At 38.0% G+C, this 12,291-nt stretch overlaps 1 protein-coding gene across 2 annotated transcripts in view; it reads right to left on the reverse strand.

Moving 5' to 3' along the window:
• slc35f3b (solute carrier family 35 member F3b) overlaps positions 1-10,377 on the reverse strand; it is a 40,913-nt gene extending 30,536 nt beyond the window's left edge. Inside the window, exons 1-2 of one of the 2 annotated variants that reach the window (XM_015363085.2) lie at positions 10,131-10,377; positions 8,778-9,007 (exon numbers count right to left, since the gene is read on the reverse strand). In XM_015363085.2, coding sequence (XP_015218571.1) covers positions 8,778-9,007; positions 10,131-10,225 — 325 coding nt within the window. In that variant the 5' untranslated portion in view covers positions 10,226-10,377. Of the gene's footprint in view, positions 1-8,777; positions 9,008-9,269; positions 10,026-10,130 lie in introns of those variants that run through there. The other variant, XM_006638765.3, reaches the window with a different exon arrangement.
• Between the last annotated feature and the right edge of the window lie 1,914 nt (positions 10,378-12,291).

A 12,291-nucleotide genomic window follows, 5' to 3' on the forward strand; every position in this document is an offset into this window, starting at 1 on the left:
ACTGTGTCGGGTGGATTGTCAGCATACCTGACCAAGTTTCTATTTGTATGTTTTATTCTGATACTAATGTCTCAATGCATTAAATGGAAGTTATAAACTAAAGTTTGGGAGGGATAACAAGAAGTTAATCTCACATCGCTGTTCCTAACCATGATCACCACCAAACTAGCTACATAAACTGAACTCCATTGCATTAGTCTCAATTATCCCTCCTCCGCCCCATCTCCACCCCTGGATCACTCAGTCTGAATGGGGTTCGAGCCTCCTTGTTCTGTGGCCAGGAGGCTGCCCATTAACTAAGCAGAATAAGCCAAGCTTTTCTTAACAAGTATACCTAGCATTCACAAGCATTCAATCCTTGGATGTTGTTGTCCCTAGTGCAACTGAATTTGGATTCAGGGCTCATAGGAGCATAATGTCAGCATCTTTGCATTTATAATTTTGTATGAATTGTTCAGTCATTTTGTTTTCTTTTCATTCATGACCAGCTGTAGCCAACCAAAATGTAGAAGACAAGAGAAAATCCTTCAGTGGGGTGGTCCTATGTGGTGGTGAATGTGGGAGGGGGAAAGTTGTTGTTTGGATTGTGATATTAAACCAACTTAATTTAATACATTGACCTATCATGACATCTCAGGCAGCATAATATTACAGTATTATACTCTAGTCTATTAAGCTATGTCGTGTGTTATAACAGAGAGCAAAATAAGAGAGCAGTGTACCAACTCTACTGAGTTCTAATTTGACCTAGTTTCTGGCAGAAGACAACTGGGGAATGGATTATGAGGAAGAGCTGAAGTAAGAAAACAACTGCAGTGTAACTGCTTATACATCACAATGGAAACCAGAAACATTCTAGACAATAAAGCAATATAGACAATATAACAATATAGACAAATTCTATCGTTAGACTTGTGAAGAAGTAATTATGGAACCTGATGGTGATGACATCAAATCACTCAAATTCACAGACTGAGCTAATGGAAGTGGCTCAGGTATATTCCTTCTGTCAAATTCCTTACCTTAAGAGCAAACCCACCTGGCTAGTCACAACCCAATTTTGCCTTTGCTGTGCTAATATTATATGCCTACAGGCACAGCATTTGCTTAGTTTTCAAACACCTTACACCCAATTCACAGTCCATTCTCAGGAGAATCAGTGAATATGTAAAGCCCACCATACTCATTCTGATAAAAGAGGAATAGGGGAAGGGCACACACAATATGTTAGAAAAAAATAAGGGTAGAGGATGAACTCAGAAAAGCCAAAGCCAACAGAGAGAGGGCATCTAACCAACAGAACATTAGATTGGCTCCTAAGGAGAGGAGACTATGTGGCCTATCATGCTCCTTTTGTTCTGTTTCAGTCGCATAACCAATATTGGTCATCCTGGAAACAGTCCCCACCGCCACCTTGGACTGGAAAAAAAACTAATCACAGCCAGTGGTTATACTGTCCACCACTCACACAGGGATGGTACAGTATAGCTCTCATATTAGTGCCATATACTGTATCCATGGTCTCAGACAGGAGCTGTACTAGCTCATGTTGTTAAGCCACAGATAGATATGGAGCAGATAACTGATGAAGTCAGATCAGTGGTCTCACTGCTGTGGAATAGATGCGAGTGTGAAACACAGAGACTCCTTGAACTTCATTACTAAGCCATAGTGAGGTCTAGTCCATAAGAAAGCCCAGTCTTCAAAAGCCATTTATTTTTTTCATCAGGTTGTATTTATCAACTCTAAAAAAGCCAAAATACCTCTCCAGGCTTATATGGAAAAGGGTCCCTGTTTTGCTGTACCAAAATTTTACAATCATTCTATTCTCTGTCATCGCTGTAAGTCTCTCTATCCAGAAGCAAAATATCAGTCTTAGGCAGAGTTATTTACTTCTCATAATAATGTGCAGTTATTTTGTTCTTTGACTTTTATATAACTCCCTTCTAACCTTGTTTTGATTTTTTCTTTTGATTATTGTTTTAAAATCTCTCTCCACATATTTACATAAATGTATTCCTCATCACGACATCACAAAATGTGAAAAAAGGTTAAAAACAGTCAAGCGTTCAACGCAGCATGAAATCAATTATTTACCCCACTTCATCGCAGTGAGAAAAGGCAGGTTTTATACATTTCTTAAATGCAGAAACAGAGTAGCATTGTTTTTTTCAGACAGTAGTCTCTTAAGGCAACAGATCCTTGTCATATTTGCCGATGCTGTGGTTTGTGTGACCTTAACTGGGCTTACACAGATGCTTGCTGTAGACTCAGTCCTTGATTCAGACAGGCCCTGCTGTGCTTTTCAGATGTCAAGTGGGAAAGTAAAGTAATGCTCTTCTAAACAGGAGCAAGATGCACCTTTATAAGGGGGCTCCGAGCTGTACTCTAAAACACAACAGTTGTGTGCCAAAGCCATCAATAATAATAATTACATTATCATTGCCATTAATCCAACCATAAGGACCATGACAGTTTGGACAACAAGTGCACATAATGTTCCTTCCCCTTAAAATACTTAACAAGTGCAGGGGGGGGGTACTAGTGTGATTTTAGACCAACGTCAACTGTCTGTCCCGTTGTGATTTACCTCATTTAGGGGAACTTTTTAATACAAAAGCTCAGATCACCTGACTGTCTTCTCTCCAGTTTGCTTGAAAGTCAAAGTGAATTAGGCAGTAGATTCAGTCACTAGCAGGTTTATCTCCACAGCAAGGTTATCAGATCTCCTTAATAATTAATAAAAAAAATAACACAACACAGTTTAAGGCCGCATTAACTTTAAAAGAAACATCTTGGTTAGATATTATTATTTATTTGTCTGTGGGAAGCATGGTGGCACATAGTGGTCTTCTGTAATTTTAAATATTTTTTGCATTGAACAATGTATTATTTTTTATCATATAAAGCTTTGCAAATATATTTTTTCATAACATTATTTTGCATTTAAAATTAAAAGGCATTAAATACACAATACACGTATTTGGTCCCGATATTCATTTATTGTTAATGCTGCAGTATATGTAAAGTGATTATATACAATTATCTACTATGGAGATTAAGGAAAGGTTCAAAGCCTCCTTCTTTAACCAAGGGTGTATGTGTCCTGATGAAAGGTTGTGTATACTGCAATGTTAACAAGTTCTATGCTAGTCAATAAATTATTTTACAGTGTAGAAAGCATAGTGTGCATAGTTATTTTTTTATATAAGACAATGTTATGGTTGCATGCATGGTGGCACAATGGTTAGCACTGCTGGCTCACAGTGTTGGGGCCCTGGGTTCAGTTTTGGACCTGTTGTGTCTATGTATCTGCATAGAGTTTGTATGTTCTCCCCATTTGCATGTGGGTTTCCTCTGGGTACTCCAGTTTTCTCCCACAGTCCAAAGACATACTGGTAGGCTAATTGGTTTTTGGGAAAATTGACCCTAGGTGTGAGTATGTGCGCGTCTGTTTTTGTATCTTCCCAAAGATGGACTGACATCATCTCAGGGGTGTGTCCTGACATGCACCCATTGCTTGCAGGAATATGTTCCAGCTCCCAGTGACCCTGAATTGGAAGAATTAGAAAAATGCATGGATGAACTGAAAATGGCCTCTTTATATTGCCTGTTGTTATAAAGAAAATTGAATTATCTTCTATGCTTTCCATGCAGGGGGCTTATGATAAAACTTATTATAAGGAAAGTGTGGACATTATTTTTTATAAAAATATCTTTTAAAGAACACCCCCAAATAATTAAAACAGCATGTTTTGTCTCTGGGACACGTCTGCAAAAAGCAGCATATTTTAAGATTTTATGTGGGAAACCTTTCAAAGAAGCTTACAAATTTCAGAAAACTGGTGTACCCATCTGAACTGCTGTATGTCTGGCACAGACTTTACATTTTTACATTGAAACAAACCTGTCTTCCCACATGATTGACACAATATATACTACTCTTTTGGACACTATACAATATATTTGCATTTTATAAGTGTAATTTTAGTACAAGTACAATGCCACAGAGCAGGAATGAAAGCACTAGTCTTAAGGTTGTCTCCCAAGCTTGTGTGATGTGTCTGGATTTCTGGACTACATTTCATGACCAGTTCTATTACATCTGTATAACTCAGGAACAGAAGGAGATCTAGTGTCACATGAAGTGAAAACACATATATTATTTACAATGCTGCCTTATAGAACTGATCTGACATTGAGATTTCCATTGCAGCTGGATAAATAATGGGGAATTGTTTCATATTTACCCTGGCACTCTTTATAGATCTGTGGTGAATACAGTATGTGTGCTGCATTAGAATACCTCCAAATAAGAGAACGAGGAAATCTCGTCTTCATTTGAAAGAGAAAAGGAAAGGAATTATTTGCACTTCTGAAATACTGTAATACCAGTAACTCAAGTATATTCTACAGCAGCAGAGGTTCTGATATCCATCCCATTCACTGCTTAATACGAACACGTCCTTGGTTCGTGTTGCTGGTGCTGTGAAATCTTTGTGATTGAGATGGTGAAGACAAGAATACGACAGAATTTGGTCAAGGGCACAAACTATTCTGCACACTCAGACTTGGTCACAGAGTTAAGGCAGGGGAACAAAGATTCCTGATAGAAATGAAATTAATGTTTACAGATATTGACAATCTAACATACAGTAATCCATCTATGTTAAGTGCAGATGTTTTGTGCACATTAAAAAACACAGATTAAATCATGGGACAAAAATATCTGTTGCTCTTAGAGCTCAACAACACAATCAGTTAAAACTTTTTTATCATTAAGATTTTTTTTTATGAGTCGGGTTGATATGCAATCACATGGATGTGATTAATGAAACACTTTTATACGTTTGCCAAACAAACAAACCACAGTCTAATGAAGAACAGTGGAATTAGTGGTGTAACTGGTTTGAAGATGTGAGATCCCATGATGGAATTGTATATTCTCAGTAGAATCTTGTAACGAACAGTTCTTTCCGGACCCTATGCGGACGACACAATCCGACGAAGTGGGGGAACACTGGGGAAACGTCATGCAGGAAAACGGGGCTGAAGACAGGGGGGCGTGTCCAAGGTGCGCTGGTGCACGGGGGAGGTGTGGCCGAGGCGAACAATCCCAAAGAATAATCCATAGAGTATCCAAAACACGAAGGTAAGTCCAAAACCAGGAGATCCATCAGAACTCGGAATAAAAACCACGAAGGCCGGGTCGGAACCGGCGGACGGGGAACAGGAACGGGAACGGAGGTTAAAACCTTAACGGGACCAGGCGCTTCCTGGTCCCGGACTCGCACGATATGGAAATCAGATGCAGAGCCCGGAAGAGCGTCAGCGCCTGGCTTTTAAGGTGGGCAGGGAATAGGGAGCAGGTGCATGGAATAAAGTCTTGAGTGATAGGGCTGGAGCACCCTTAAGGAGGGGGAACTAATATCGTGACAAATCTGAGGTGAATACACCACTGCCAGCACTGGTAAGGTTGCCTGAACTACATGCTAAAGGGAAAATTGCAGCTTAACAATTTAGACAATACAATACAAAATTTAGAGTTCGTCACTCAGTACAAGCAAAACCTATTACTGTGTCAGGTTTTCCTAAGAATTGCAAATATTTGAGAATTTGTATTATTTATTTTTCTTACTGGCGAGTCTGCTGGAGTATTTAGTAACCATGGGCCCACACCTAAGTTTCTGTTCGGCTGATCAATGTAGTCATTGTTTTAGTTATTTCTTTCCATTTCAACTTTTAAGAATAACAGGGAAAAAATCTGGCTCAATAAAACAAAATGTAAGAGCTCAGCAAGCCTGATGCTGTATCTCACAGCTGACCTTCTACCTATTCACTTGTCATGGTAATTACTGGAGCTCAGTTCTTACTACCAGCAGTTTTTACCATCTATGCCTGTAAATATTACAGTGCTTAGATTTCCAAATCACTGTGAAATCTGAACAAAATAACACATTTTGCTGTCCATGCCTGTTACGAATAAAGTCCTCAGTCCGAAAAAAGGAATTTAAATTATTTTTAATGGCTCAAAACCATTACAGATATTACTGTTTTTCAGCTGGTATTAAAAAAGAACACACAACATTCTCTCTGGTGGATTTAATTGTAGAGTGCTAACGCAATGTGTCAAAACAAATTGGAGGCTCTTGTGCAAACTGGTTATTACATTACCACAGATGAGTATATAATACACAGGCTGTAACTTGCAATGAATCGTACCATCTGTTCAACTTTATAAAAATTACAGGGGGGGAATTAATTGAGATTTTTATTAGATGCATGAAATTTAGTTTTTATCAATTTAAGGAGGGATATCACTACAACGCCAATAGATTTTCCTCATGGTCCATGCAGTTCATTTGAGAATTTTTAATGTACAAGAAGGGTTTAAAACTTTCCCTTCCACTCTACCTTATTTACAGATTTATTTTTTAAGCATAGATATACAGTATTGTCAGAAAATATTATCAAAACAGAAACTTGTCTCAATACTATCTGTACATCGTGGGTAAAAACCATTGCCACTTCACAGAAAGTAATATTTCATTTAATACTTTAACACACATCACTTTTGACTTTTTCTGCATGTCATGATTCCCATGATCCTTCTCTTCTAAATGTTTACTGTGATGTACAGCATCTTGGTCAAAGACCAGTTCAATTAAGCAAGAAAAAACATGGAAATTAGTGCTAAACAAAATATTCTAAGCACATCTCTTGAAGCCCACATGTGAATCACTGCCATTGGTTTGCACTCCTGAGCAGCTGAAGCAGAGACCAAACCTTCTGACACAACAGGTCTTATAAGATACAGAACTAAGGGTGACTGCCAATGGCATTCATGTATCACACACCTGGATCTTAATTTCTAAGGGGGTGACAGCCTCATATTTCCTTTTTACTTGGAAAGCTCCATTTGGGTGAGGTTGTGTGTAGTTTCTGATATATCAACATACGACATTTGAATCACTTGTGTATTTAATAAGCAGATTTATCTGAATCATTCCTTTCTTTTAATTATTGTAAAGGTTTTAAAACGCTTAAAATTTTCCACAATTTTAGTAGTGGTTCAAATACGTACTCTAACATGATTTATTAGACAACACACACACACTCCCTAGCTGAAGAGGGGAGGACTAATTTAGCTGCTGTCAAACATGTGAAACAAAATGTGCAACATGTTTTAGTGGAGATGGGGGTTATTTTGTGCTAACATACAAGTCATCTTTGAGTCTGAGAAAAGAAAAAACATAAATTTCTTCCCAGTCTCTGTACTCATTATTTATTTTCATTAATAGGAAATAGAAAAAACAACAACAATCTATGATATGGAAGTAACACATTGATTAATCAAGGCACCATGCAAACAAAGTTGTATAGCTTTCCTGGGAGAATATATTACACTGCCACATTGCTTAAACATTTTCCTCATCCATGCCAGCTTTCTATTAAAACATATCACAATGTTGCAGCTTTACAACAGAGCAGAGACATTTACATGTTCAGATATGCAATAACATTATTGAATTAAGGGATTGCCAAGCCTGAAAATGAGCAATATTGTTTTCTATCCAAGCCTTTCAGTACACAGTAAACTTTTGAAAGGTATAGTACTGTCTCTGTAAAAAAGCACTGGAAACAAATCACTTGAAGGCTCTGAAAGCGATGTTGGTGAGACACAATAACAGAAGACCCAGGTCTCTACATCCAAAATTGAATTCCCCTATAGCTCAGAAATCTGAGACAAAAATGGCTTAAAAGTCATCTGTGTAGGTCAATATCATCATTCAGCAGAAACATAAAGAACTTTCATTCACAAAATAAATTGCATGGATAGATATTTAATTCAATCTCTCTACCGCTATTTATGTCTGCATTGATGGAAGATATTTATTCTCCACTGTTCTTTTTTCTTTCTGTGTCATGGGGGAGATGCATGCATGTGTAGCAAGGTTTGGGACAAAATGTTCCCCCCAAAGATAGTCTACAGAGAATGGGGGGTATGATCCCACAATAAAACAACTTCTTTACAAATCAAATTGCATCTTGTTTGAAATCAAATGTGTTCGTTTTACATCTTCTTTCATCCTGTGTCGAGTTACATTTCAGTGGAGTAGAGAGAATACAATTAATACAGATTGGGAGTTAATGGTATATCCCCACAAAGACAGACAAACATTTGAAGAAGATCACCTTTAACACAGTAACCCACTGAGAAGCCCGTTAAGAAAACAGCCTGATTAAACCCGTTTTACAAAGCAAGTAATTTAATTTTATGTCCAATTAAGAGTTTAACCAAAGCATGTTGTTGCTTCAGTTTTGTTCCTTATAGGCTTGACAAACAATACACCAGCAGCAACACAGTTGTGAATGTCTGCAATAAACAATTGAATAAACCACTTAAGTATTTTTTGTTTGTTTTAGTCTTTTTATTAACGGTAGTAAAGCTCAGCTGGACGATTGAGAAATAAACAGAAACAGTGTGAAGTGCTGTCCTAAAACAGACACTAAAGCAGGCTCATTTTATCGTTTAAAAACATAATTCTTAAAATTCCAAGAGTAATAAAGCATTTTCAGTGGGGCATATATAATTAAGTAAAATATGTAATTGATGATGTATCAAGGGATTAACTTGCTCTAATACACAGGGGCAGAAATATTACAATTTTATGTGGACTTTAACGCTCGCTGGTAATTGAATTCTGAATCGGGTTTGATAACGACGGTAGCAATCAATCAGTCAGCCTTATTTAACGAATTAATCGGGGTCTTACTGTTATAAATCGCGCTCCAGGGCTGGTATCCATAGTATCCTGTGATCCTCAGAATCCTCTCTTCGATGGAAGTTAGCCCAATAGACGCACTATTTATGTCCTCCACCGACCTGGACGACTTCAGATCCTCTTTGATCGATTCATCTACGACAAGGTACTTCAGCTGCCGGAGCTGGGGGCTGATGTCTGACAGCCTCCTCGGGCTCACATCTGGCGATCTCCGCATCCCGCTAGAACAGCAGAGCAAAGGGTTACCGGAGCAGAGAACCAGCTGCAGGTACCGTAAGAAGCACAGCTCTGCCCGGCTATAGAGACCTAACTGCACATTTTCGATGGCACCGTTAAGTGGAAGCTTTTCAAACCCTCGCCGTTATAAAAATGAGAAATTATGTTCCTTGTTACACGGGGTACTTCTGGGACAGTTACAGAACTCCGTTTTCACTGGCACTGCATGCGAAAGCAATAATACCGTTTAAAGTCGTTCACACTTACACTAGGGCTGCTGAATGGGTTCCTTTGTTGCGGAACTCCCCGATCCCCATATGAAGAGAGATATTCCAACAGTAGATTCAAGAAATTAATATAAAATAAAGCGACACAGGGTGTTTGAAAAGAGTACTTGCAACAAAATAGGACGATCCATTGGGTTGTGAACGTGAAGGCTCCCCCTTTCCTGAGACCACGAAAAGCCAAGTGATGTCTTGTCACGTTACACTGCTTTAATCACATTCACCGCCACTGGGAGGCATTCTCTTTGAAAAGCTCAAATTGAGTGAGATTAATTTCTGTCATTATTATGACGGTCACAGTACTAAAATCATATACAACAAGCTAATATTATTATTTGTTTTCTGAAATTCTGTTTATCCCTGCATAAAATGTACGTAGCTTTATGCTCTTAAGCCTTTATGGTGTAGATGTGTTCTGATTGAATGCATCAGTTCTAAATTCGAGACTATCCGTTTTTCCAACCTTGTGTCGCTATAAAGAAGATATGTTTTATACACATTTAAAAACACTATCAGGTACACGTGGTATTTAGTAACTTTAATGGATCCAACTCTTCTTTTCAAGAATACCGGCTACAGTTCTGTATACGCATTTTTTTAAAGATTATGCATATTGTATCATGTAAGACCCTAATCACACTACTGTATCTCGTGTATGAAAATATTCTAAAATCTAAAACTTAAGGGATAAAATGCACTTCGTTAGAAAAGGTCATATTTCCCTAAAATATCAGTCACATTTGCCCTTCATTTAATAAAAAGGATGAAAATATTTTAAGCAACAAATATCATTATATAGCTAGGAATATTTAACGACTGTCAGGATAGATTTTCTTTGTCTTACTTCGGCATCAAAGTGGAGAATCCCAGCTGGCATCGGCAGTGCTGGCTGGAGCACAGACTCTTTTCCACACCGTCTGCTTTGGCATCGCCATACATAAGGACGTTAACAAGTTACTGTTCCCTCAGAAACCCCTCAAGATCACTAGTTCTCCCTCGAGGAGCATCATCTATTTCAATAAAGCTAAACAAATGCGTTTGGCAACCCATCGGGTATACTTTGGGGCTTCTGTAATTCTTTCAATTACGCCGTCTGCCGGGCAAACGAGATATCCAGCAGGTCACACAGCAGTACATAAACTCGTGAAAAGATACCTGAAAAGGGTTTAGACGAAGTTTAATTTTCTTTCTTCGATCTTTACAAAAATTAGACATAAATAATGCTAGTAAAATGTATCACTCAAAGAATCATTTCTTGCATCTATAGAAAATGAACAATACAAATGAGGTTTTAAACAGCTTTAACAGCTTTAACAACGCTTTAACTGCTCCATTTTTACGTGAATCTAGAACTCTTTTTTAATTAATCTTAATTAAAAGAAGTAAGATTATTTCATTTTAGTCTTATTCCCATATAAGCAAGTGGACAGAGGGAAACTAAGGCTTATAAAAAACAAATCTATCTAAAAAATCTTCATTAGTCTACATTGGAAAAGATGAAGAGGGTGGAGTCTACTCCTCTAATCCTGTCTTATTAAGTTTCTTATGATAATGCAAAATAGTTCAACAAAATAAGCCACCAGCATCCCAACCAATTATTGCTTAGAATGTACTACATCACACTGGGAGAAATCATAAGCACTTTTGGCAGGGTTGGACTGAAGATGGTCCATGTCAAAAAACATATTTTCTTAACTAGGATTAACAGATTTGTGTTGTAAAATTGAACATATAGTAAGACTGCAAGAAATTGAGCTTATACAAAACATTCAGGGAGCATGACAACAGCCAAGTTCAATCAGCCTCAGCTGTCAATAATTCATAATCATTCCTGACGTCATTTGCTCACGTAAACATTATAAATACTGTACGTGATCCCGTTCTCTCCCTCGCATATATCTTCTGCATCCCTCCTCCACCCCATCTCCACCTCTGCAGCTGCCCCTTGGTCACTCCCTCACTCAGCATGGGGGTTCAAGCCTCTTTGTCCTATAGCCAGAAAGTAAGTCCTCAGCCAGGCGGGTTAAACTAGATTCATGATGACTAAAATACTCAATAAACCTTTCAATATTCTTAATTCTTTGTTATTTCCAGTGAAGTAATATTAGTAAACCATATCATATTACATTAGTGGACTTTTAAAACAAAAGCTTGGAAGAGGTAAATCCCCAATCTCACCCACTTCAGCCTGCCTTCGTATAATTATCGTTTTTCTTACCTACTCGTTTGCGCATTTCATTTTCACACCCCTCTCTCCACCCTGGCTTCATCTTTGCTGCAGGTCCCTGTGTTTCCTTTCATTGAAAGGTAGGAGAGGTCAGACTAGCCCATCCTTACGAACAGGTTGTCATTCTCCTCAGTCCAGTGAGTTACCCAATAAAGCTCACTATTCAAATCACGCCTCTTCTTTGCCATAATGAAGTATTGACTACTGAAACTATTGAAATGAATACTGTGCTGTGCTTCTGGAACTTAATAAGGAAGGAGTACAGCACCTCACAGGAGACATTACCAGGAGGTACACATATAGAAATATCACTTTATTTCAAGGTACATCAACAAACTGTACAGCATCACACAAATCTGATAAATATTTAAAACATGCCATATGATATTAGAGGCAGTTATCTTTTACAGAAAAGTAATTATACCCTTTGTAGAAGCTTCAAAAACAAGTTCTACAGTGAAATGCCAGGGGACTCAGAATAATTCACAGCCTGAAATTGAAGATTTTAATTTTTTTGTGCGAGAAGAATGCCTTCAGGTTATTTGCTCTTTGCAAGTTAGCTGCCCAGACGAATTAGATAGGCTGAGGAAAATCAACAACCCTGGTTGCATCTCTTGGGGGTGGTCAATTCCTTGAAGTCATTCAGAGAAAGCAGCTGGATTGCTGAAAATCAATGTCAGGTGGATTAAAATGTAATGACGAGAATAACAATGACCAGGAAAACTGTACCTTGATTAATGCATTATGCTAGCAGCCCTATTCACTTCTTACTTACATT

This window comes from Lepisosteus oculatus, chromosome 17, assembly GCF_040954835.1.
Source record: "Lepisosteus oculatus isolate fLepOcu1 chromosome 17, fLepOcu1.hap2, whole genome shotgun sequence".
NCBI lineage: Eukaryota > Metazoa > Chordata > Actinopteri > Semionotiformes > Lepisosteidae > Lepisosteus > Lepisosteus oculatus.